The 23,189-nt window shown below is 33.6% G+C and overlaps 2 protein-coding genes across 3 annotated transcripts in view; one reads left to right on the top strand and one right to left on the bottom strand.

The window, feature by feature from the left end:
• The window catches only part of LOC129226003 (sodium-independent sulfate anion transporter-like), a 39,692-nt gene extending 24,321 nt beyond the window's left edge, over positions 1 to 15,371 (bottom strand). The window contains exons 1-5 of one of the 2 annotated variants that reach the window (XM_054860576.1): positions 15,089 to 15,371; positions 9,830 to 10,105; positions 8,839 to 9,034; positions 3,573 to 3,658; positions 1,139 to 1,218 (exon numbers count right to left, since the gene is read on the bottom strand). In XM_054860576.1, coding sequence (XP_054716551.1) covers positions 1,139 to 1,218; positions 3,573 to 3,658; positions 8,839 to 9,034; positions 9,830 to 10,027 — 560 coding nt within the window. In that variant the 5' untranslated portion in view covers positions 10,028 to 10,105; positions 15,089 to 15,371. The remainder of the gene's footprint in view (positions 1 to 1,138; positions 1,219 to 3,572; positions 3,659 to 8,838; positions 9,035 to 9,829; positions 10,106 to 15,088) is intronic. The other variant, XM_054860577.1, reaches the window with a different exon arrangement.
• A 1,170-nt stretch (positions 15,372 to 16,541) lies between these two features.
• The window catches only part of LOC129225932 (phospholysine phosphohistidine inorganic pyrophosphate phosphatase-like), a 28,409-nt gene continuing 21,761 nt past the window's right edge, over positions 16,542 to 23,189 (top strand). The window contains exons 1-3 of the mRNA XM_054860474.1: positions 16,542 to 16,756; positions 19,434 to 19,543; positions 22,051 to 22,238. Of these exons, the coding sequence (XP_054716449.1) occupies positions 16,652 to 16,756; positions 19,434 to 19,543; positions 22,051 to 22,238 (403 nt within the window). The 5' untranslated portion in view covers positions 16,542 to 16,651. The remainder of the gene's footprint in view (positions 16,757 to 19,433; positions 19,544 to 22,050; positions 22,239 to 23,189) is intronic.

Raw genomic sequence — 23,189 nt, 5'->3', positions numbered from 1 at the left:
TATCAAAAACTATAAAAATATTTCCGTATTATTTCCTGCAACTACTAATCTGTTTATGGTCTCATCTGAAAATTTTCAAATTTATTCATTAAAATACACTAAAAATCTTTTTTTTTTTAATGAAAATTTTTGAAGGACTATCTTAAAAATTTGAAGATTTTTTTTTTTCCAAAAATTATTCAAGTTACATTACAAGTTAAAGCGCATGTGATTATCTTTAAAACAGGTTATCATACAACTCTGTAGCTCCTATAGTACATTTTGAAGCACTAAAAGAAAGTAAAAAATATGGTTTTAACAAATTTTTTAAAGTTTAAATTTAAGATGTTAAACAGTAAGATTTTTGAAAGTTCGATAAAATCTGAGATAGTCAGGTTGAGAATAATGTTTTCTTAGTTGATTTGACATCAAATGACCGTCCTTAAAGAAACATATGGCTTGAAAAACTATTTACTATTATAAAAGTTACGAGGAGTTCATGCCAAAAGAAGGGTAAATCAGATCAAAATTGACAAACATAAAAAAAAAATAATAATAATACTTGCAGTAGAAAATAAACAACTCATTAAAAAACAATGAAACATTATGAATTGAAATATAACTATGAATGTTTTGTTGATTATTTTATTTTATGGATTTATAAATATTTGAAGGAAAATGAGCTAAAGTCACAAAGGGGAACTAAGAAATGACTGAAACTAATAATAGAGGCAAAAATGGCTACATATACTGCAATGAAAAGGCATTTAAAATACATTCCAAAATTATAGGAAGGAAAATACAGTAGTTAAATTGTGCTATTAAATGATTTAAAGCAACATTTATGAAAAGCCAAGTTATACTACATACACGTTTTTAAATCGATAAATTTTACTTCAAAACATTGAAAACCTTATACGGGTATCAAACATGGGTAAAGTAATATAACAATATGAAATGACTTTCTTACAATGTAGGACACCTATAGTTTTAGAGAAAAACAAAAAAAATTGCAAGATTTCAGTTGATATAACTAATTATACAGTTAGTTATTTACCAGACGACTTCCCAGTTAAATACCGAGCAAAATCAAAACAGCTAATTAATAAAATTACATGTGAATATGTGTATAATAAAACATGTGTGAATAAATTCTTACTTAGTTTGAGAAATATTATGGAATAATTGATAAACTGTGCTCAAAAAGCCTCGAGCTTTGAATTTCAGGCCAAAAAGACCCTGCAATGAAAAAACATAAAATTTGTTATATTAATATTTTTAAACGAACTTGGGATTGGGATTTTACTTTATGCAAACATACTTAGTTAAAAACTAAAAGTGTTTACACAAAATGGATTTTATTGTAAAAAATGTATTGTTATTTTTTTTTTTTTTTTAATTTCATTTATTTATTTAGAGAATAGAGATGAATATTTCAAAAGAAAGATTTTATAATCTTATATAGGAATAACACTGATTAAAAGGAAATTCATTTTCAAACATTAAGTTTTATCTTTTAGAATAGCTTTATTTACTAGAAAAAATATTTTAGATTAAAATTAAAGAAAGAGCAATCTTCATATTTATACCATACATACTTTTAACCATTTCTTTCAAACTATTTTATACTAAATAATGAACTTCGAAAAAATATATACATAGGCAACTCATAGTACTGCCTTAATTAAAAGATGGGCCCCCAGCACAAATTAATCTGGGCATAGGCGGCTTGTTCGGAGGAGCAAGGGGGAACCGGCCCTCTCACTTTCAAAAGTAAACGAGCTTCGCTTTCAGTAAGTTACCGCCCTATAGCCCGCAATCAAAAAGAAGTTTTTTTGCTGGTGTGGGGAGAGGGTGGCACATTGAAGGGGGGGGGGGGAAACCTGATAGAAAGAGGGGTCTGGGGGTTCTCCCACAGAAGAATTTTGAAATTTGTAGTCTAAAAACGCCGTTTAAAGCTTTCTTTGCTGATGTTAGAGGAAAAAAGGTACAGAGGTCTCGGTGGGAATTTCTAGAAAGTGAAGCCTTAAAAACGCAATTATAGGCCATAATTATTGACTTTAGGGTCAGAGACTGTCCCAGATCGATTCTTTTTTTTTTTTCAAAAAAAAGGTCAAAATCAATCCCCTACAAGTTCTCGAAATTGAAGTTTCAAAAACAGAATTTTAGACAAGGAAGGGAGCTCTTCCATTGAAAAATTTTGAAAATTATGGCTTTAAAAACTTAAGCAATATTTTATATTCAGGAGCCATTCCACTTAAACTTTTTGTTAATGCAGTTTAAAAAACCCAATTGCTTATGATATAAAAGAAAGGCGGTATGGGGACCCTTGCCCGAATATTTTCTGAAATTCAACCCTTCAAAATGCAATTGTAAGGTTATATTTTGCAATATTAGGCTCGGTAATTTTTGAAATTCAAGCAACAAAAACGCAATTTTAAGCGATTTTCGATGTTGTTGAGTATTTGGGGGTTTTAAGCTGGAAATATCATGAAATCTAAGACCTGGAAACGAAATTTCAGGTGCTCCATAATGCTTATGGTGTGTGTGTGTGGAGGGGGGGGGGGAATTCGGAGAAGCAGCATTTTGAATATTTTCTTATTCTTAGATGAACGGAGGAAACATGAGAAAAAAGAAAAGAAATAGGACGGGGGGAGGAATAAAGTTAGCTGATCAATAAGCTGTAGCTATTGAATATTTTAAATTCAGGCCCCAACAGAATTGGGCCCCGCATTTGCTAAGGCTGGCTCTGTGCAGTCTCCCCTGCATGCACTATTTTGATTACTTTTGTGTTTGTGGTATTTAATAAGAGCTTCGATTGAAAACATGTAAATTTCTTAAAACTTCCGAGTGCTTATTTCTGAGAATTTTGCAAGGCCCTATATGCGTGAGGCCGTCGGCAGTCGCCGACGTTGCATAGCGCCGCCACTGACTGCCAGCTCAGTCATTTCCAGCTGAGGACTTATTAGCTTGTTATGTGCTTATTAGCTTTGTTTCTCCACTTTTTTAAGTTCAAAATTAACGATCAATCAAAAAATGATTAAAATTGATTGACTCACATGTGTGAAGAAAAATAATTGATTTAATTAGGAGTATGTTATAACTTTTCTAATGTTATTATTTCGTTAAAATTATAATGGAGCTTTAAGTTGGAAGGGAGTCTACTGTGGTCATCTGTTTATTTTTTGAGACCATATCCTGAATTTTGCAGAAAAGGTTATTTAATCCAAATGTCCTTAAAATATAGTCGCTCATTTTATTCAAGAAAATTCAGCTTCAGGGATTCTGCCTACCTTCCCCCCCCCCTTCTTTGGCGCATCAGCACCCTTTGATTCAGGACCTCATTGCAATGCATCTATTTCTAAAATTTTGCTTTTTTTTTCGATGGCATGGGAGCTTAGCATATTGCTTAGGTAAGCCCACACATAAAGACGACACTGATTATTCAATGAAATCATCCTTTAAATTGCTTCACACATATCCTTTCTTATTTATCTGAACAAAATAAATTCAATTACAAAAACTAAAAATATTTTATTTAAAAAAAATAATAAGCAAATAAAAAAAAAATGAATAAAACTGCAGGTTTTTACCTTTATTTGGGCAATAGCTGTTATAATAGCAGCTGCAGAGGTAAATCCACTCAAAACTGGTGCTGATATAAAATTTACTAAAAAGCCTACAAATAAATGAAATGGTAAAAGAAATTTTAACTCAAACTAAAATATTAGAAATATTTTCAACATTTAAAACAAAATTTCAATCCATAATGCGCCCAAAGTTTAATTATTTTGACTTATTTAAGAAAATCAATCTTTGAATGATTTTCATACATGGGATATTAATGAGTTTTCAGATACAGGAACAATAAAATATGCGCTAACTTGATATTGACAGCATCCCCCCCCCCTAAAAAAAAGTACTTTAAACATCACAGCAAACAAAAGAAATGCAGAGTATCTCTTAAAAATTCATACTAATTTCCATCAAGTTTTTCCAAATTATCAAACTGAATAAAGGATTCTTCATTTGAAATAACCATGATGCATTCTTGGAATTATTTTAGATGCAAAACATATTTTTGGAAAAAGAATGAAGTACTACAAAAGCTGATATTAAAACTACATTAAGCAGTTGTGATGATAGATTGCCCATGAATTTTAAAATTCAATAAAGCATGTAGAAGGTCATTGTTTTTCCAGCTTTTATATCTCATATACGGCATTCAGCACGTTTTTACTGACCAACTTATATCACAATTGTCGATACTCAGAGTTCAAAAATATCAAGATATTTTGATACATTATATATCGGATATTTTGATATATATCCGATATTTTCAATCAGCACAAACTAAAGTATTCAAAATAGTAAATTCATCCCCAAAAACTCTTAATTTTCTTATATTATTATTACAACATGTCGACTTAAAATATAAGGTTTCTTTCATCATTTATATCTAATATTTCATTTAACACTTGTATGAGTTTTAATGAGGTTAATTTAGCATTAGCTGTTTTATTCATTTTTCTCCTGTTGGCTAGTTTTGCACAGTTATATGACTCAAAAATAAAAAAAATATACATTTGTTGGTGCACAGTCATAAGATGTATTCTTTTTTTTTTTTTTGATAATGTTTAATATTTAATTAGGCATTTTTAATATGAGTTAAAATTGTTACATTACTAAAAATTTTATGAATATAAAATAAAAAAGGAATATTATATTATTTTGTTATATTAATGACTAGCCGCCTGCGGCGACCAGCTGGTCCGCCTTTTTACGCCATTAGCCTTTTTGCACCAGAGTTGCCGCCTTCGGCGGCTGCTTAGACAATTTAGCGACGGTATTAATCAATGTTTTTCTCTTTTTTCTCAATATTATCATTCGCCTTTTTACACCGATGTTGCCGCCTTCGGCGGCTGCTTAAACTAATTTCGTGGCGGTATCAATCAACCTATATCTATGTATATCATTAGTAGTTTGAATAAAATATTTTCTAGATCTATCTCCAGTTCCGTCGTTTGGAATATTTTTAAAGGAGGGGGTATGACGTACTTTTCATGCAAATTTTGTCGAAAAATAACAAAAAGCACTTCCACTTTTATGTGAAAGCATTGTTTTTTCAAAGTCTTGGTGTGTGTGGGGAGGGGGCACTGACACCCCGTTGAAATTCCTTAAATGACGGGCATACCTCTTTCTTGCTGTCCATCTGCTATATCGAACTCTATATTTGTCTATCTATCAATCTATACGATCTGCGCATATCTACCTCCTGACAGTACAATCTTTTTTTATTTATATAAGTATTAATTCGAAAACAAAAACATTTTTTGTCCACTCAACCTCTATCTATCTCTGTATCTACCTAACCTAACCGCCAATTCGTAACAGAAACGAAGATCATGCAAAAAATCGCGGACTTTATTTATTTAATCAGAATAGCCCTCAGAAATAAAAGCTCTATGTTCCCCGTAGTGTTCAAAAAGTAGCGCTTGCAAAAAAAAAAAAAAAGGTGAAGAGAAGGCAAACGATTTCAGTTGGATCACGTGATGAGGTAAACTCGGAACTCAGTCGGCAAGCGAACAGCGCGTTGTGTTCTGCCATTAAAAAAATTGTAAAAAAAAACCTATTGCGTATTTTTCAAAACTTTTTTCTTCTGAAGGGGGCGGAATGTTTTTACTATTACCAACTAAAATTTTAGAATTGAGGGTTCAATAATTGTCGCAGGATGGGTTTCGAAAAAAACTAAACCCAGAAAAAGATGTAAAATAAAGGTTTTTTCAAAAATCTATAAAAAATACAAAAATTGCTCTATCTTCAAAATTTTTTCATTCATCATATTTAAAATTAAATTTCCTACACAATAGTACAAAAAATATTCGTCTGGCGCGATTGGTTCGGGATCTGTGAGGTCAAACGTACTAAAAAGTGCTAAAAATAACATAAAACATTAAATAACTTTTTTTCTAATCAAAATATCAAAAATCGAAGCCCGAGGTGCACATTTTCAGCAAAAACTGCACCTGTGTACCAAATTTCATCTTTCTAGGCCTTACCGTTTTCCCAGGATGCGCGCCACAAACACACACACACACACACACACAAACATCTTGTTTTATTATATGTATAGAATAAAATAAAAAAGGAATATTATATTATTTTGTTATATTAATGATGTATTAACACATCAAAAAGTATAGTACCTAACTTTTTGGTTATTTTTAATAACAAATGAACAATATTACTATGATAAATATAGTTTTCATATTGAAAATACCATGGTTGAAAAATGAAATACTGAAAATATCAAAATATCATGATATTTTCAAAATAGATATCGGATATATATCATGATATATATTGACTGATATATATCAGGGAACCCTGTATGGTATTTCACTAATTTCATGAATGAATCAAATAGTAGATCTGTATTATTAAGTAAAAAACTACAATCAATAATCAATAAATATATTTTTGTTTGTAAAGAATAAATCCTAGTCATATTTTATTTTAGTACTATGAAATACACATTTTTTGACAAAATATTTATTCATCTTATTTCCTGAACTGTGAAAGAAAACTGTATGGAAAAACTTTGATGAATTTGTCAATATGATTGCACAAGAGCAAAATCAAATAAAAATATTGCTTTAAAAAAAAGACAACATAATATGTATACTTTATTATTAATTTAAGCTACTGCCCCAAACTGGGGCTAAGGAAGAACTACAAACATATACTGTCAGCTGGAGTAATACAGTAGTATTATAGGTCTCAATTTACGCGGCATTTCCGTGGAATGTGACCCCCACATAAAAAGAGTCTACTGTACAGTGAAACTTCTATGAGCGATCACCTCCATTAACGATCATTTTTCTGAGGCACCAATTTTCCCTCGTATATGACTAATGTTAAAATACTTTTGGAAAAGACCATTGAAACCTCTCACAACGACCGGCAAATCATAAACCTCAGCATTAAAAAATATAGGAATTTTTGAAAACTCAAAAAGAGAGAGACAAGAAAAGAAAAGCAACAGAACATCTAAGATAAATAAATACCTTTGTGCTGAACAGTAAAGTAAGACAAAACAACGTTAGAAGAAGCACAAATTTGCAAATTACAGCATTACGTGTTTCGGCGTTACAGGGAACGCCTTTTTCAATGCAAAAAACAATGAGCTTATGGATGAAAAGACATCCGACAAAAGCCAAGAGCAGATAAGCATGCAGCTTAAAAGATAAAAACAGCGGATTAGCCAAACACCAATGACAAAGTTATAAACCGATCAGGAACCAATAGGAATGCAAGCAAAGGCCAAGAGCTTTCTCTTAGGTACGAACCCAATTGCTGTAATTTGCAAATTTGTGCTTCTTCTAACGTTGTTTTGTCTTACTTAACAGAACATCTAGTTCGCACACAGACCAGTTTTCTCATCTTAAAGAAGGTGGAAAGAAACCAAAATAAGGGATTACAATCTATTCTACTGAAGTTCCAAACGTGTTCCTTTCTTGCTCTCTCTGCTTTGAACCTCAAAAATGTCACAAAAAGGAGGGCGTTATTTTTTGGACCCTTGGAAAGCTAAGGTGGCACAAGCAAATCTCAAGGAAAGTCAAGCATGTGCCGGTCGGTCACTGAGGGAGGTTGATAAGAATAGAACTTCATTAAAAGGTTGTTTCTTGGAATTTCTAGGTTGCTTACGGGAGAGGGGAGTTAGAGGGGAGCATTCCTAGTTCATCAGAGTGGACAAAATCTATTTTTAGTGCCATTCAATAGCTCAAGAATTGGTTTCAGTGAAGTTGCATTCTGGATTTCCTCACCATACATCACAGTCAAAATTTTGAAAAAGCGAGTTATCTCACTCTCGAAAAACGTGTAGAAGTCATGAATTTACATGAGAAAAGAAAATCAAAGGAAATTAGCGGTTAAAAAAAGTTTTGGCCTTTCAGACACTCAGATTCAAAGTAGGAAAATGAAGGTGATGAAAAAGCTGAGTCGAGGGATACTGTACAACCAAAGCTGCTAGCACTACAAACTCTGACAGAAATAGATAATCTTATCTTGCACTAATAATAAGGACATATTAGTAATTTATTTTTGCAGCTGAAAGCTAAACTAAAAACTTAAGTTGTAATATCTTCACATATTTTAAAGCTTTTAGTTTTTAAACAGAAAAATCATGTAAAAAGTATATGTTACATTAAAAAGTTTTTAAAAAATGTTTTTTTATTTAAATACATTTTTTCATAATGTTTTTGATTGATACACTGCAGGAAGAAGGTAAATAACAGCTATGGTGCTGTATTTGTATGTTTGTAAATGACCTCTAAGAGCGACCAACCTCCATTAACGACCACTTTTTTCAGGAATCGAGAGTGGTAACTCCAGAGAAATTTTACTTTAATATACATCTTTCTTTAACTAAATCATTCATTCATCACACAATCGCCATTATTGTATAAGTTTCACAAGCAGAGCATGATACTTCAGTGAGAGACTCACATATAACTTTAGATTTTTTCTTCTTCTTCCATACTATTTCCCCTTTCTTAAAACATGTTTAGTTAAAATTTGAAGTCATTCTGAACACCCTTTCTTTTTTTACTGCATTTTGAAATAGCTACTGTAACTGTAATCAGCTCGTTGATGAAATTCAAATGTTTCTTTCTCTTTCACCTCAATTCTAAAAGCTATGAGCTAAGACAAATGCTTAAAGAATGTGATAAACTTGTTACCAGCATTCTCAACTTTATTGCTCGTAAACGTTTCTCTGGAAGCTGTTTATAAAAATTTACATCATTGTTAAAACTTCTGAAAAATAACTTCAATTTAAACTAAATTATTTATTCTTACCTAGATTACAGATTCCAAGAAAAAGTTGAAGACAACCACATATAAAAGCCAACAGTGACGCATACAATGGTCCCCCCATTTGAACATATTCAGCAGTCATTAAAGCCATCACAGAAGTTGGTCCTACGACTAAATCTTTACAGGTTCCGAAAATAGCGTACATAAAACTTCCCATAAAGGCAGAGAATAAGCCATACTGTTAATAATAAAAAAGATAAAGATTCATTTACATAAAGCAGGTGAACGGATACGCATTTGACAAGGAAAATAGATAATAAAAGAACAGATTTTGCTTTTATTAAAATCATAGAGTAAAGCTTGATATATTGAAGTTTAACTTAACACTGTAATTTAAAATTTTACCGTATGAAATAACATACAGAAGGGCTATTAAACTCAAAAAAAAGGAGATTCATTAAAAAAAGGGTGTGGGAGGGGGGGGGGGGACATATGACCTTTAAAGAAATATTTAGCAGTTTCACTTTTCAAAGCAAAAAACTCAATCTCATTCTTTTTAATTCTAAAATGGTTGCTACTACATTATTATTTATTTTTTATACATTAAATTATTTAAGCCATTAGAGCGCACACAAATGCTTCAAAAGGAGATTACAATGGGAAAAAAAACAATAATGCTCACAGCAGAAAGAAGGTATTCACCTGAGATGGCAAAATGGCAAGTTGAGCAAGAGCAAGTCCTTGATTAAAATTATACAGAAGGGCCATTAAACTCCAGAAAAAGAGATTCATTTAAAAAAGGGTGTGGGAGGGGGAGGACATATAACCTTCAAAGAAATATTTAGCAGTTTCATTTTTTAAAGGAAAAAACTCAATTGCATTCAAATCAATTCTAAAGTGATAACTACAACATTATTATTTATTTTTTATACAGAAAATTATTTAAGTCATTAGAGTACACACAAATGCTTCAAAAGGAGATTACAATGAAAAAAAAAAGTAACAATGCTCACAACATAAAGAAGATATTCACCTGAGGTGGCAAATTGGCAAGTTGAGCAAGAGCAAGTCCTTGAGGCACAACAGTTAAACCCACTGTAAATCCGGCAATAAAGTCTCCTTTGAAATCCTGTAAGCTATACTCTGGCAACCATGATAAGATGGGAATGCATTTCTTTATGCGTTGATTCCAAGATAGCTTCAAACAGCAACTTTTCGGCATATAGCTCATGATTGTCACAAATGCATTGCCTATTAAAAAGATCGATTTTCACATTTACACAGTTCAAAGAACTTCCTGTCCTTGAGTCTCAAAAAAAAAGAAAATAATTAAATATAATAATAATAATTTTTAAACATTTAATAAATACTTAAGCTTTGATTCTCAGAAAATAAATGTTTCTATTCTTTCAACTTTGAAAATTCTCCGAGAAAAATTCTAAAAATAACAATTCAGTTACAATAATGAACAAACATTTCAAAGCACATCTGCAGCTATAGAAATGAGAGAGGCAGGGATTTTTTTCTAAAAATACAGGGCAAGTCAAAATTATATTGGCTTTTACAAACGGCTTCAACTATTTAATGAAAAAAAAATTGATTGATAAGATTTTCACAGAATGTAGATGAAACTTCAAAAGTTATTACAACAAGGTGTTTGTGCTTCCCTTGCCCAGCACAATTGAAGAACTGAAAGTACACATTTGTAGTGAGCTTGCATCGGCTACTGAACGAATGCTTCAGAATTTATGGCGTGAAATGGACTACCGCTTAGATGTTGTCCGTGTAACCAAAGGAAGTCGCATAAAACGTCTGAGTTACGTATACAAAATTTCAAAGTTCCGTCAACATTCGGTAAAAATCTTACCAATCAATTTTTTTCATTAAATAGTTATAGCCAATTGTAATCACTATATTCATTTTGATTTACCCTGTATGACAAAATATTTTTTAAAGCCTTTTAGGAAATACCCTTTTAAAAAAAAAATCTACAACCAAAACTGCTTTTTGTATAATACAAGTTTCTATGTCTCTAAAACATTGCTTTAGTGCAGGAGGGAATAACAGAAAAGCGCACAACCTTCTACAACTGAAGAGTGATAAATCCTACTCAACAGACTGTTGCAGTCAGGTCCAGATCTGGATACCCGCAGACCCCGCAGTGGGAGGGGGGCATGTCCTTAAGGGGCCCAATGGCCCTGGAAATTGGAAAAAAATTTAAGAAAACTGGCACTAAGACTTATTAATGTTGCAGATATACACTGCTGGCCTCTGGAGGCCCAACAGATTTTGTTGCAGGGAGCCCGAAAATTTATAGATCTGGGCCTGTTGCAAGTTCCTGTGTAATATTAATTACAAAGTTTTGAAAACTATTTAAAAAGAATAATCATCAGTAGGGTTGTTACAGGGAAGGGCCCCCTTTTCGGTAACAACCCTTCTGATGGGTGGGGGATCAATCTTTTTCAGAGAACTGGCCCCCAAAATTTTTTTAAAGAAAACAGGAATGCCCAACCCTACTAAGCACAAGGGCGCACCCTCCCCCCTCCCTTAAATATCACAAAGATCCCTCCCAAAGCAAAGCCCCCAGAAAAATGAAAAATACCTCTAAAAACACCCTTTCTTAAAAATTTCAATGGCGCAGTCTGCTCCATGACCCCCTCCCCCCAGGTGGGCATCCCTGAAGAAAGAAAAATGTATTCAGTATGTGAAAGAAAATTATGACAAGCTTTAGTTAAAAAAATATTCATAAATAAATAAATAAACAGGATTGCTTTCGAAGAACAGCTGACATGTTTCTATCCTTGTTTTTATGTCTTTTCTGTTACTTTTTGTTATTAAAAATATCATAATGACAATATCACAGTTAAATGAAGACAAATCTGCAAGTGTCTGAAATTTGTTCGAAACATAGCTGAAGTTCAAATGAAGAAAGAGAGAGTCGGATTTAAATTATACTAATGAAAAGTTACTTCGGAACTGATGTGATATACCCCACCCTTGGCGACTTTTTCCTGCTGGCGCCAAGAAAGCGTTGCCAAGAAAACGATGTATGACGACATGTGTCATACATCATTCTTAGCGATGCTTTTTTAGGGCCAACAGGAAAAAATCAGATAAAAAAACATGATCAAAGCACTTCAGAACACAATATATATAAAAACAACATAAAAGCACAACAAAAAACATCACGAATATATGCTTCAAAAATGTACAGGGCCGGGGTTTTTTGTAAACATATTAAAATACAATGAAATAAATTATTGTATTAATTACAAGTCGAAATTAATGCATTAATTTTTTTTTCATTATTTCTCCGGGATACGAGCCCTCGGTCTCATAGTACTTTCGTAATGAGACCTCGGCTCGCCGGCCCTGCCTCGGTCTCATTACGAAAGTACTATGAGACCTCTGGCTCGCCAGGACCTCGCTCCGCTCGGTCCGTTATCCCTCCGACTGTTAATATACATTACAGTCAGAGTATGGTCACAGTTATGTATATTTTCATGGAGACACCCAAGGGTGGCTCCTTCCGTTCAGTGTACAATAATGACAGTTTTAAGTGTGAAATATGCACCATTATTGTGCAGATTTATTAATAAAATTCAGCATTTTTAAGAGTACAACCGAAAGAACTTTCAATTGTTAACATAAAATTCAGTACCTAAAGAAGGCACGTTAATAGAATGTCTAAATAATTCGTGGCATCGATAAGAATTAACTTTTAGAACAAAATAACCGTACTATTTCTGTAAAATTAATTTACATACAGTAAAAATAAAGTTAAAAACTACAAGAACCCCTCAAGGATTTGTAAAAACAAAGAATTTTGGAAGTGAGAGGTTTTTTTTGAATTCTAAAATAAAGAACTTACCTTTTTATATGGTATAAATATTCACACTCAGTCTAAAACAATACATCATATGACAATGGCACGTTACAGATACACACCACGTTGGAGTTAACTTTTAATTAACCTTCAAGTTTGAAGAAACTGGCATTTTCTAATGTTTTTACTTCAAAACACAACTACTGAATTTAAACTAACACAAAATAAGCATTCCTGTAAGGTATATTGCACGAAACAACACCACGTATCTCTCTTGCGTGAAACCCAAACAACCCAAGTAAACAAGTTTGAACAGATCTGTAAGATTGCCTTCGGGTTGCTAAACACAGGTTAGTTTGGTCAGGGATGCCATGCATAAAAAATTATCGCCTCATTGGCGAGAAAAATATTTTAATTTTGTGCAACAAAATCGAATGTCGCCAAATGGGGAGGGGGGGTATATCACATCTGTACCGTTACTTCAATAGTTTTAAATTGGTTACAGATAAAAAACAAGAGAAAAATAAGAATTCTTTAGGAAGCACAATATTTAAATTGACACAAAGTCGAAAAACTGACAGTAGGTATCACAGCAAAAAATACCTCAGTTTGAATCAAAGAAATTTCTGAGACTACCGACATTTGAATTCAAACAAATAGAAATGTAAGGGTGAAAATTAAAAATGTCGATATCGAAAACTAGGCAAGAATTTAAAGCAACCTTTTTGCAAGAATAAATTATAATTTTCATCAAACCTACTCCAATCCACTTAGTCGCAAAGAAAGCATAAAATTGTGCATTTAAAACAGAAGCATTCTGGGGAAATTCCCTGTCCCTTTCTCCTAACATAATCAAAAATTGTCTAAAATTGAGTTTTTGAACATGAATTTCGGAAAATTTATTAGGGAAGAGTCGTGAACCTCACAGTTTTCCCAATGTCATTAAAGGGTGACCTACAGTTACACTTTTAGGACTAATTTTGAAAAAGTACCCATAGGAAACCCCAAAAATCTGCTCCCTTTAACATTGTCAAAGATTGCCTAAAATTGTGTTTGCAAAACTTCCAAGTTTGAAAAAATTTCCTTGGGGGGGGGGGGAGTCCCTGAATCTCACCTCTTCCCCTAACATCAGAAAAGATGGCTTACAATTGAGTACTTATGATTTCAATTTAAAAAAGAAATAATTAAATATCAACTTTTGTTTTAAGGGCTTAAATTCCAAAACATTCTGGGGATTACGGAGCAAATTCCATCCCTTCTCCTAATGTAATCAAAAATGGCTTACAATCACATATTAAGGGGGGGGGGAATTCCAGGGGATAGTCCTCATCCTGATCCCATTCCCTGAAGCCAACTAAGGTGGCATATGATTACGTTTTATTTTACTTTTTACTTATTTAAAGTTTTTCTTTTTCGTGTTTTCCTAGTTAGACCCTCTTTTTTTCTGTTCCATTAAATATTTCGTTTTCCGGACTAAAATTTTGAACTGTTTAATATTCCGATTTGAGCCTTCAAAGTTCTGAAGAAGGGCTCCCTAACACTCCTTCTCCTCATAACATCATCAAAGATGGTAGCACAAACAAATAACATTCTACCTCTAAAACTTAGCTAACTGTCAATAGAAACTTCTACTTTCATCTAATTTTTCTGAAATCTGAACATAGTTTTTATACTTTTTGGTATTTGTCTCTCTTATGATAATTTTATAAAGTTTGCTAATTTTCTAAAGGAAGTGAATTGTTGTATTTCTTCAGTTTTTATCAGGACAATATCAGTTTAAGAAAAGTTTATACTAAACACTAGTAATAATAACAATAAATCACAAAATTGTTTCGATATGATGAAGTCAAAGCTGTAAAACAGCAACATTTCCTGATCTTTCAGAACAATATCAATCTCTTGAGTGTTTGCAAAAACTTTGATTTTCAAAAATATGAATAGTTTTCCTTTTAAAATATTAATTGCATTGTTAATGGCGAATGAAAGTACAATACATAATTTGGTTGATACTTTTTTTTCATTGAACAGTTTTATAAGCTCATAAGCATACTATTTTTAAAAAATGCTATGCCTCTGGTTATTTTTTGAATTGAAGAACTGAAATGACATATATTACTTGAATTTAAAAAAAAAAAAAACAAATCTTAATCTTATCAAAATTTAGCTCAGAAAATGAAAATTATTCTATTTCAAAAATTATAAACATGCATAAAAACATACCATGACATAGAAATCTGAATTTTTAATGTCAAAACAAATATAATTTTGAATAAAATAGAACAGATTCTTTTCTAACACATTGCATTTGGGTCGTTATTACATGTTTGAATTTTAAAAACTCGCGCATTAAATTTTTTGATAGTTGTATTGTGAGTCTCAAAAATTATAGAAATTATACAATGCATTTCATTTCTAGCACATGGTTGACGTGGTTAATTAGATTTAAACAAATTAAAAAAAACATACCGAGTACTTAAAGCTTCAAACGTCAAAGCTTACAGTGGAACATAAAGACAGTTCATATTCAACTACTACTAATTATTTATTCAGATGAAGTACCCGTTGTTATTCCCAGTGCTTTGCGTCGACGGCGTCAACAAAGCAGTCTGACATTCCACACAATGTAACATAGTTATAAAAAATGCAAATTTATAGTCTCAGATATAGAATGGTACTTTCTTCATTTCTTATTAATGCAGCTCAAAATATTTTCAAAAAAAAGTTGTGAAAATAATATTATTATATTTTCTATCGCATCTCTCAGGAAGCAAATATAAGAAATTGTGCAGACGACGTAGAAAGTTGAGTTGTACATCCAAAATAGTTTCTGTGTCATATTTGTTCCGGGACCGTGGTAGTCCGATCGGTAGAGTGTGAGCGGCGTCGGATTCGGGGCCGGAGGGTCTTGGGTTCGAACCTCGATGGTCGAAGACCCACCGTCGTCATTAAAGGGGACTGGGCGACGTTAAATATGCTCGTGGTCTCAATGTCCTCCAAGTGAAACGATACCTCTGGGGGTGCTAGCACCAGGTAACTATTAGCACCTGGACTAGTTCTAAATTCTCATTAACTGTTCCATCCGGTGATGGTGCTGCCACCTATCGGTATATAAAATAATGGAGGCAAGGGACTTAGTATGCAGTCCTCGACATAAATACATTTGTAGTCAGTTGTGACTCTGAATAGGAATAGGAATAGGTAATATTGTTCCAATGCTTATGTTCAATGAGCACGACCGGTAGTGACCGGTGAGTTAACCTAGGTTGCGTTCGATGAACCTCACCGGTCAACCGGTAAGTAACCAGTTACTAACCGTGGTGTTCTATGACCAACCGGTTATCGCAGCGGTTACCATTCTAAGCAGTTGATTGGTTGATTGGAGCACGTGATCATTAGCTGTCACGTGATTAACTAACCGGTCGCTCTCGGTCGTGCTCGTCGAACGCACTCTATGATCAACCGATTACCATTCTAAGCAGTTGATTGGAGCACGTGATCATTAGCTGTCACGTGATTAACTAACCGGTAGCTACCGATCTTGCTCGTCGAACGTGAGCATCGAGAGCGTTTCAAAATTCGCCGCCGGGAACATTGGGCGCCGAGCATTTTGGACGCCGGAAACATTGGGCGCCGAGCATTTTGGGCCCCGGGAACATTGGGCGCCGACCATTTTGGACACCGGAAACATTGGGCGCCGAGTATTTTGGGCCCTGGGAATATTGGGCACAATATGCTCGGCGCCCAAAATGCTCGGCCCCCAAAGTTCCCGGCGCCCGAAATACTCGGCGCCCAAAGTTCCCGGCGCCCAATCTTCCTAGACCGCTGTAAACAAACATCTGTTCGGTTTCCGCTGCCGTACAGTCACGCGACAACCCGTCAAACAGGTCACGTGAACAAGCCGGCATCCTAGCTGTGGTGACTGGGCTGCCAGCCAGCCGGCAGCCGAGTCTCTGCCAAAGTTTGTTTCTTTCTGTCGCATTTCTGTTGTCTTGAACTTGATAAAGTTTGATTGAAACTGAACAGCAACAAATGTTTACGTTATGTCGCGAAAGTAAAAATTTCTCCTTCACATTTTACAGGCGTGTAAAATTATCTTTGCAGTCTAGAATAGCGCCCAGTTGTATGACCAAAAAAGTATGCTATACCTTATATGTGTTTTAACTGAAAAATTAGAAGGTCATTTTTTTCTCTTTACTCTTCTTTAAAAACAGTTCATATTAAATTAAAAATAAGAAAAATTTAATTAATTGCCAATTACCGGTATCCTGCATTTCTTAATTGGCTTTTTTTTAAGTTTATTTTAAAGTTAAATTGTTTCCTTTCGATAATTAGTTTATTTCAGTCGAACTCGCTTATAACAAGCGCAAAGGGATCGAAGTCTTCTTTTTTTTTAATTTCTAAACCTTATGAAAATATTTGGTTCATTTGCTTTAAAGTATCTAAGTGTTTCTTTCAAATGTTATTGTTTTCAAGAGGTTCGAAAAACATTGTCATTTGAACCTCTCACTTGGAAAAATGTTTGAAGTTTTTCTGCATTTCAAAACCATTTTCAAGGGGTTTTCCAACTTCAAATTCCCCTTATTTATCGCTTTCATGTATTTTTTCATCTTCATTATTTTGAATTTGAGTGACTGTATCCACAGAAGTGCATTTTGGAAGTGATAACATTTGAATCAAAAATATGTATTTTCATACTTCGCAAATTGAAAAGAAAGGGCTGTTATTACTTGTTTTCGGTATTTATAACTCAACACTAATTTTCAATTAACTTCAGAATGTCAAAGAAATATTTCCACAAAAGAATATGCTCTTGAGGGAAACAAGACCACTCGAAAGTGGTCTTGTTTCTCTCGAGAACAGACGGAAATTTGCTACTGTGAAGTTCACAAATAAAATCAGAAGCCACAGTAAAGACCACATTGCTTACAGAGCTTTCGACGCTTGGACAGGTACATCAAGGATTCAGAGATCATCAACGCTGCAGTTAGACAGGGATATCAGAGAGGCCATTCATCTTGCCCATTCTTCCTTGGACATAACTCAAGAACCACTCTTTCCATTTAGACCTCCTAAGAGCACTAAAATCAATACTTACCTACTTGAACCATGTTCTAAAAGAGAACCTACTGAAATCTTATTACAGAAAGGCGAAGACACTGTTCGTTCACTTGCCAAAGAAAACAGTGTATTAATATACACAGATGGTTCCTCTGACACTGACTGTAATAGAGGTGGTGCAGGCATCTCCATCATTTATTCCTCGGGAAACAACGTCAAACTTAAAATACTCACCGGTCAGATCGCCTCAAACTTCACCAGCAATCTCATTGCTATTAAAGTGGCTCTTTCTTATTGTCTCTCTACCCCTTCTCCTAAAAACCAAACGGAAGAAATTGTGTTCTTTTCCGACTCAAAATCAGCACTCGAAGCCATACGTAACGGTGTGACAAGACTGACGCAAGAAATTAATTTTCTTCTTCACTCACTCAACATAGCTTGTGTTCTCCAGTGAATCCCTGCTCATGTCGGAATCGAGGGAAATGAGTGTGCAGATGCCCTAGCAAAGGAAGCACGTGACCAAGCTCAACCTCTAACAGCCACCTTCACAGACGTGAATGCTGTTGCCAGGTGAAGGATCTATGATCAGCTTTTCAGCAAGGCAGCAAGCCCCGACCTTCACTGCCCAAGAACAATAGCTAGGCTACGATCAATCTAACTCTTCTACAATAGCTAGGCTACGTACTGGACATTTCAAGGACATGAAGATATTACCAACTAATAATAAATCCTATCCCATCTGCAAGCACTGTCCCCATTTACAACTCACCCCGGATCATGTTTTTAATTGTCAGGCCATTATTCGCTCCCTCCTCCAACTTGGAGCACCACCAATTGAAATCCTGTACAGCCATCGGGCCCCAGAATTAGCATATCTTATTATCAAGACTTTTGGAGACATCTAAACCTTTCGCACTCTGCATGTCATCAGACACGACAACAACAACAATAAGCTGAGCTGCAGGTCAATTAAAATTTCATATATCTCAAAAACATTGCTTGCTATAAGTTATGCTCCCATAGACTCAAAATTGTATTGACTAAACCATTCTAATTTCTTCCCTAAGTCCCTGTTTTTGTTAAACCAGGGCTTATTAAAGGCGTGGTTAACTGTATTGCTAAAATTAAATTTTCTAAAAAATATTCGTTTTTAAAAGTAAACAAGTTTTTATTTTGAATAAAAACTTGATGGAATGTACCAAGAGCTGGCTACAAAAAAAAAAGTGTATTTAAAAAAAATTTATGGAGAGAGTGTACATTTGAGGCAGTAAGAAGCAAAAGAATGTAGGTGCCAAAATTTAAAAAATAGAGATAGCTACGGAAAATAGTAATAAAACCTCTCCTTTGTATTGAGACAAAAGATAGTACTCGTATCCCTGATAGGAGTTGCTGTGCAGTATGATTTTGAAAAAAAAAAAAAATTACAGTGAAAGCGTACCTAAGATCTGAACTTAAAACATATTTTACTCAAAACTTTAATATGTCTACTTACATTTCTTTGCTTCTCACTGCTTCAGGTATAGGCAAGCAGTTATCGCCCGTTCTGCCACAATGGATGATCCCTTACACACAATGGTAGGCTGTCGATAGATGGTGACTTACTTCTGATCTAATGCAATCAAATTTTTACTAGCTATAAAATGACTGAAACGAATGAGTTACTTTGAATGTTGTATCTTTATACATATTATAGATCTCACCTAATCTCTACTGTTTATTATTCTATCTTAAGAATATTTTTATTGAATTGTAGATGTCGTCTCTTCAGTGGGATGTTAAAGGAGTTCTTTTGGATATTACTGGTGTTTTATATGAAAGTGGGCAGAAGCATGCTATTCCTGGATCTGTGGAAGCCATATGCAAGTAAACTGAAAATATATTTAGAAGTTTGGTGGATGGTTTTTTTTAGCGGCATGCCCAGTAGCAGATTTTTTTTTTTTTCAGTAGTCTGGGGAGCATGTTTTTTAAAAACTAAAAATTGATTCGCAAGATAAACTGACATTAATCATAAACCTAAATTGGTACCTGGAAATGCTTAAAAATAAGATGTACAAGTAAATGCCACTCCTGTAAATTATACCCGTGAATGTACAGTACAAATCTTCATTAACGGAAATTTTAAGATTTTTTTTTTCCTCTTAAATAAGAAATCCTCTACATTCTTTCACCAGAATCAGCAATGCACATCACTGAGTTGCACTATTTCTGCTGTCAGTACTAGTTCTAACTGGTGGGGATGGGAGGGGTAGTGTGTTGTTGCAAGTGTATGGAGAGGAGTTATGGAAGGACTTCTGTAAAGTTTTTTTTCCGTATATATCGTGCTATATTTAGAGCTGTAGTTAGAAACGAATATTTAGAGGAACTCACTGCGGGGTTTAGTTGAACTCACCAAAAGAAAAGATGGATTTACACTACATTTACATTATTTTTACAATAAAAAACTAATTATTTTAGGGCGCCGCGCTTCCCCAAACCATAGTGTTTGCTATATAATTGGATTTTAAAGTCAATATTGATTAAATAACTTTTAAAAAATCTGTTTTGTTGTCATATCTGGAAACAATACTTTTTGTTTGGTTGTTAAAATGAAGGGGCAAGATCCCTCCCCCCTCTCCATTATTTTTGAAAGTGAGAAAGCGGGCGACCCCCTTGTACATCTCCACTTGAATGAGCCACCAATGATTTTCATTGATGATTAGAATTGTATTTGAAGAGCATTTCTAAAGTTATAAGATTAATGTTCAATGATAAGGAATAAATCTCTTGCTTTTAATACTAAACTCATTATGAAAATTGTACTTTTATCATCCAATGTTTGTAGCTGTTTTAGCATATCACCAGGCCCAGATTAACGCATGGGCCAACTAGGCCCAGACCAAGCAACTCTAAGGTTTATCCCATTTTTTCCAAAGTTACATTTTTCATCTGGCTTTAAATATAAAATTACTAAAAACAAAATTTTTTTACAAAAATGTTTTTTGTTTCTTTTTTTTTTTTTAATTCTCCAATATTTGTGGTTTAAATTAAATATTCTTTATATTTGCATAATAATATTACTGACATTAAATTTATGTTGCAGTTTGTTTAGAGTAAATATTGCATTTGTTGTTGTTGCCTATCCCTTATGGTATAGGAAAGCCCACATCAGGTTCAAAAGGTCCTGACCTGCTAGATTCTCGTAAATAAGATGCTGCTCATCGTACAGCTGCCTCCATGAGGTGCTAAGACAAGCAAGAAGATGAGCAGGACTTGCAGGAATATTGCATTTAAATAAGAAAAAAATTAGAAAAAAAGGTACAATGCTGCCTCCTATTTGTCGAATCAACTAATCAAAATGTTCCAAATATATATATATATATATATATATATATATATATATATATATATATATTATTTGAATTTTGACATCTTGAAATCAAATTATGTTTTTTGCAGTCACATGTTTTTTTGCGTGTGTGCAGGCATGTTGTGTATGTGAGTGTGTGTGTATATATATGTGTCTGTGTGTGTAGGTGTGTGTGTGTCTGTGTGCAGGTGCTTGCGTGTGTGTGTGTAGGCATGCATGTGTATGTATGCGTGTAGGATATGGAAGCAATCTGGAGAAGGTTTGCGCTAGAGAAGCAGCATCGTGAGGCCGGTCGACGGTGGTGCTGCAGAGGGAAGTGGGATGAAAATAAAATCAAAGCACGCCAGAAACAGTCAGGTGAGAACAATAAGCAATCTCACTTGACTGTTTCTGGCGTGCTATGATTTTGAAAAAAATTGGAGCACTTTTCATACGATTAATATTTTTAATTTTAACTTTTCAAAAGAAAGCTATTGAGATTAGAAGCAGGAATACAAATAAAGTGCATATTGAAAAAACAAAAATCATGAGTATTAATGTAAATGGCTGTTTATAGGTTCATATAAAAAATAGGTTATACATACTAAAGCACAAAATCTCTCTAAAATATTATGATGAGGCATTATAGGAATAATGGTATGCTGCGTAGGTAGAGGAGAGTACCCACATGAATTCGAGGCTTAAGGCCCCGCTGTTGCTTTATTTGGTTCTTCATATCATATACATATCATATACATACCCCCGGGTTTGAAAAAAAAATTCAGATGTTTTGAATCTAGTTTACTTTGTACTTTTGTAACTGTTTTTATTTACAAATGTCTAATTAGTGATTTAAAAAAAATAAAAACAAATTCAGAATGTATATTTGGAGAATGTTCAATTAACTACCTAAAACATTGAATTTAAATTTTACTGAAAAATTATATTTTGATTTACCTTTTCTCCCGAGTTCTAAATTGCTTGTGAATGTTTTTATATGTATAAATTCATAAGAAATTATATAAACAAGAACAATTTTTTGTAGGCTCAGGAAGCTGAATATCCCGTTCAGATTTGTCACGAATGAAACTCAAAGAACAAGAGAATCTCTCATAAAGAAGCTACAGGCTTTTGGTTTTGAAATTGTTGAAAAAGAAGTGTTTTCTCCAGGAGTAGCTGTTAGTCGTTATGTAAAAGAGAACAATCTGCGTCCATATTTGTTTATTCATCCAGGTATTAATTACAATGCATGTCTCAACCATTATCATTTATTTCGACATATAATCCAGGGTTGCCCATCCTCCCAAACATCATAAAGACCACCCAATAGTGGAGCCCCCCCCCCCCCCCCAAATTTAAAAGACAAATACCCTAAAGACACCCTCTAAAACTTGAACAGTTCAGTCTGCCGCATGATACCTTTCCCCACCTAGTTAGGTACCCCTGAAAAATCTGTAAAATAGCTTTTTGTTTATGCTCTTATGAATATTACTTTTGTTTCTGCTAAGTAAATTCATTTTTGTTTCCTTTTGTGCCTTTAATGTGTATTGGAACCCCACTAAAGTATCATGACGGGTGCCTTTATATTGAGATTACTTAAAACTCTGACACAAATAGAAAAGAAAAAGATACATGCTAAAACAAATACTGTCAGTCCCACTTAGTGATGTAAAATACCCGGGTATTTATTTTCAGGGGTGAATACCCAGGGTGAATACCCAAAGTGGGTATTTATTTCAAAAATTTATATTCAACTAAAGGACTATTATATTAAACATAGAGGAATACATACAGAAAATACTTTTCTGTATGTATTCCACTATGTATGTATATAACCAACCATATACAAAAAAATAAATTTTTGCCCAAAAATTCTTTTTGATCACATATTTAAAGAAGTATTGTGTGAAACAACTTGGCAATCTAATATGATATTCACATTAAATGTGTTGGATATCCCTAATCAATGTTGATAGCTAAATTTCAGATATAAAAAGCCATCCTACAAAAGTAAAAACCTTAACTGGTTACAAAAAAAAGCAGACATCAATTTTTTAAGGTCCTAGTCTTTTATAACCCAGTAATATGTCCCTGCACGATATCAAAATGTCGCTCAATTTATTATTACTACTTATTTACCTATATCTTTTGCAGAAATTTCCTCCAAACCTAGTTCAAGTGTTC

This window comes from Uloborus diversus, chromosome 7, assembly GCF_026930045.1.
Source record: "Uloborus diversus isolate 005 chromosome 7, Udiv.v.3.1, whole genome shotgun sequence".
Classification (NCBI taxonomy): Eukaryota; Metazoa; Arthropoda; class Arachnida; order Araneae; family Uloboridae; genus Uloborus; species Uloborus diversus.
This window is presented reverse-complemented; position numbering and strand designations above follow the sequence as displayed.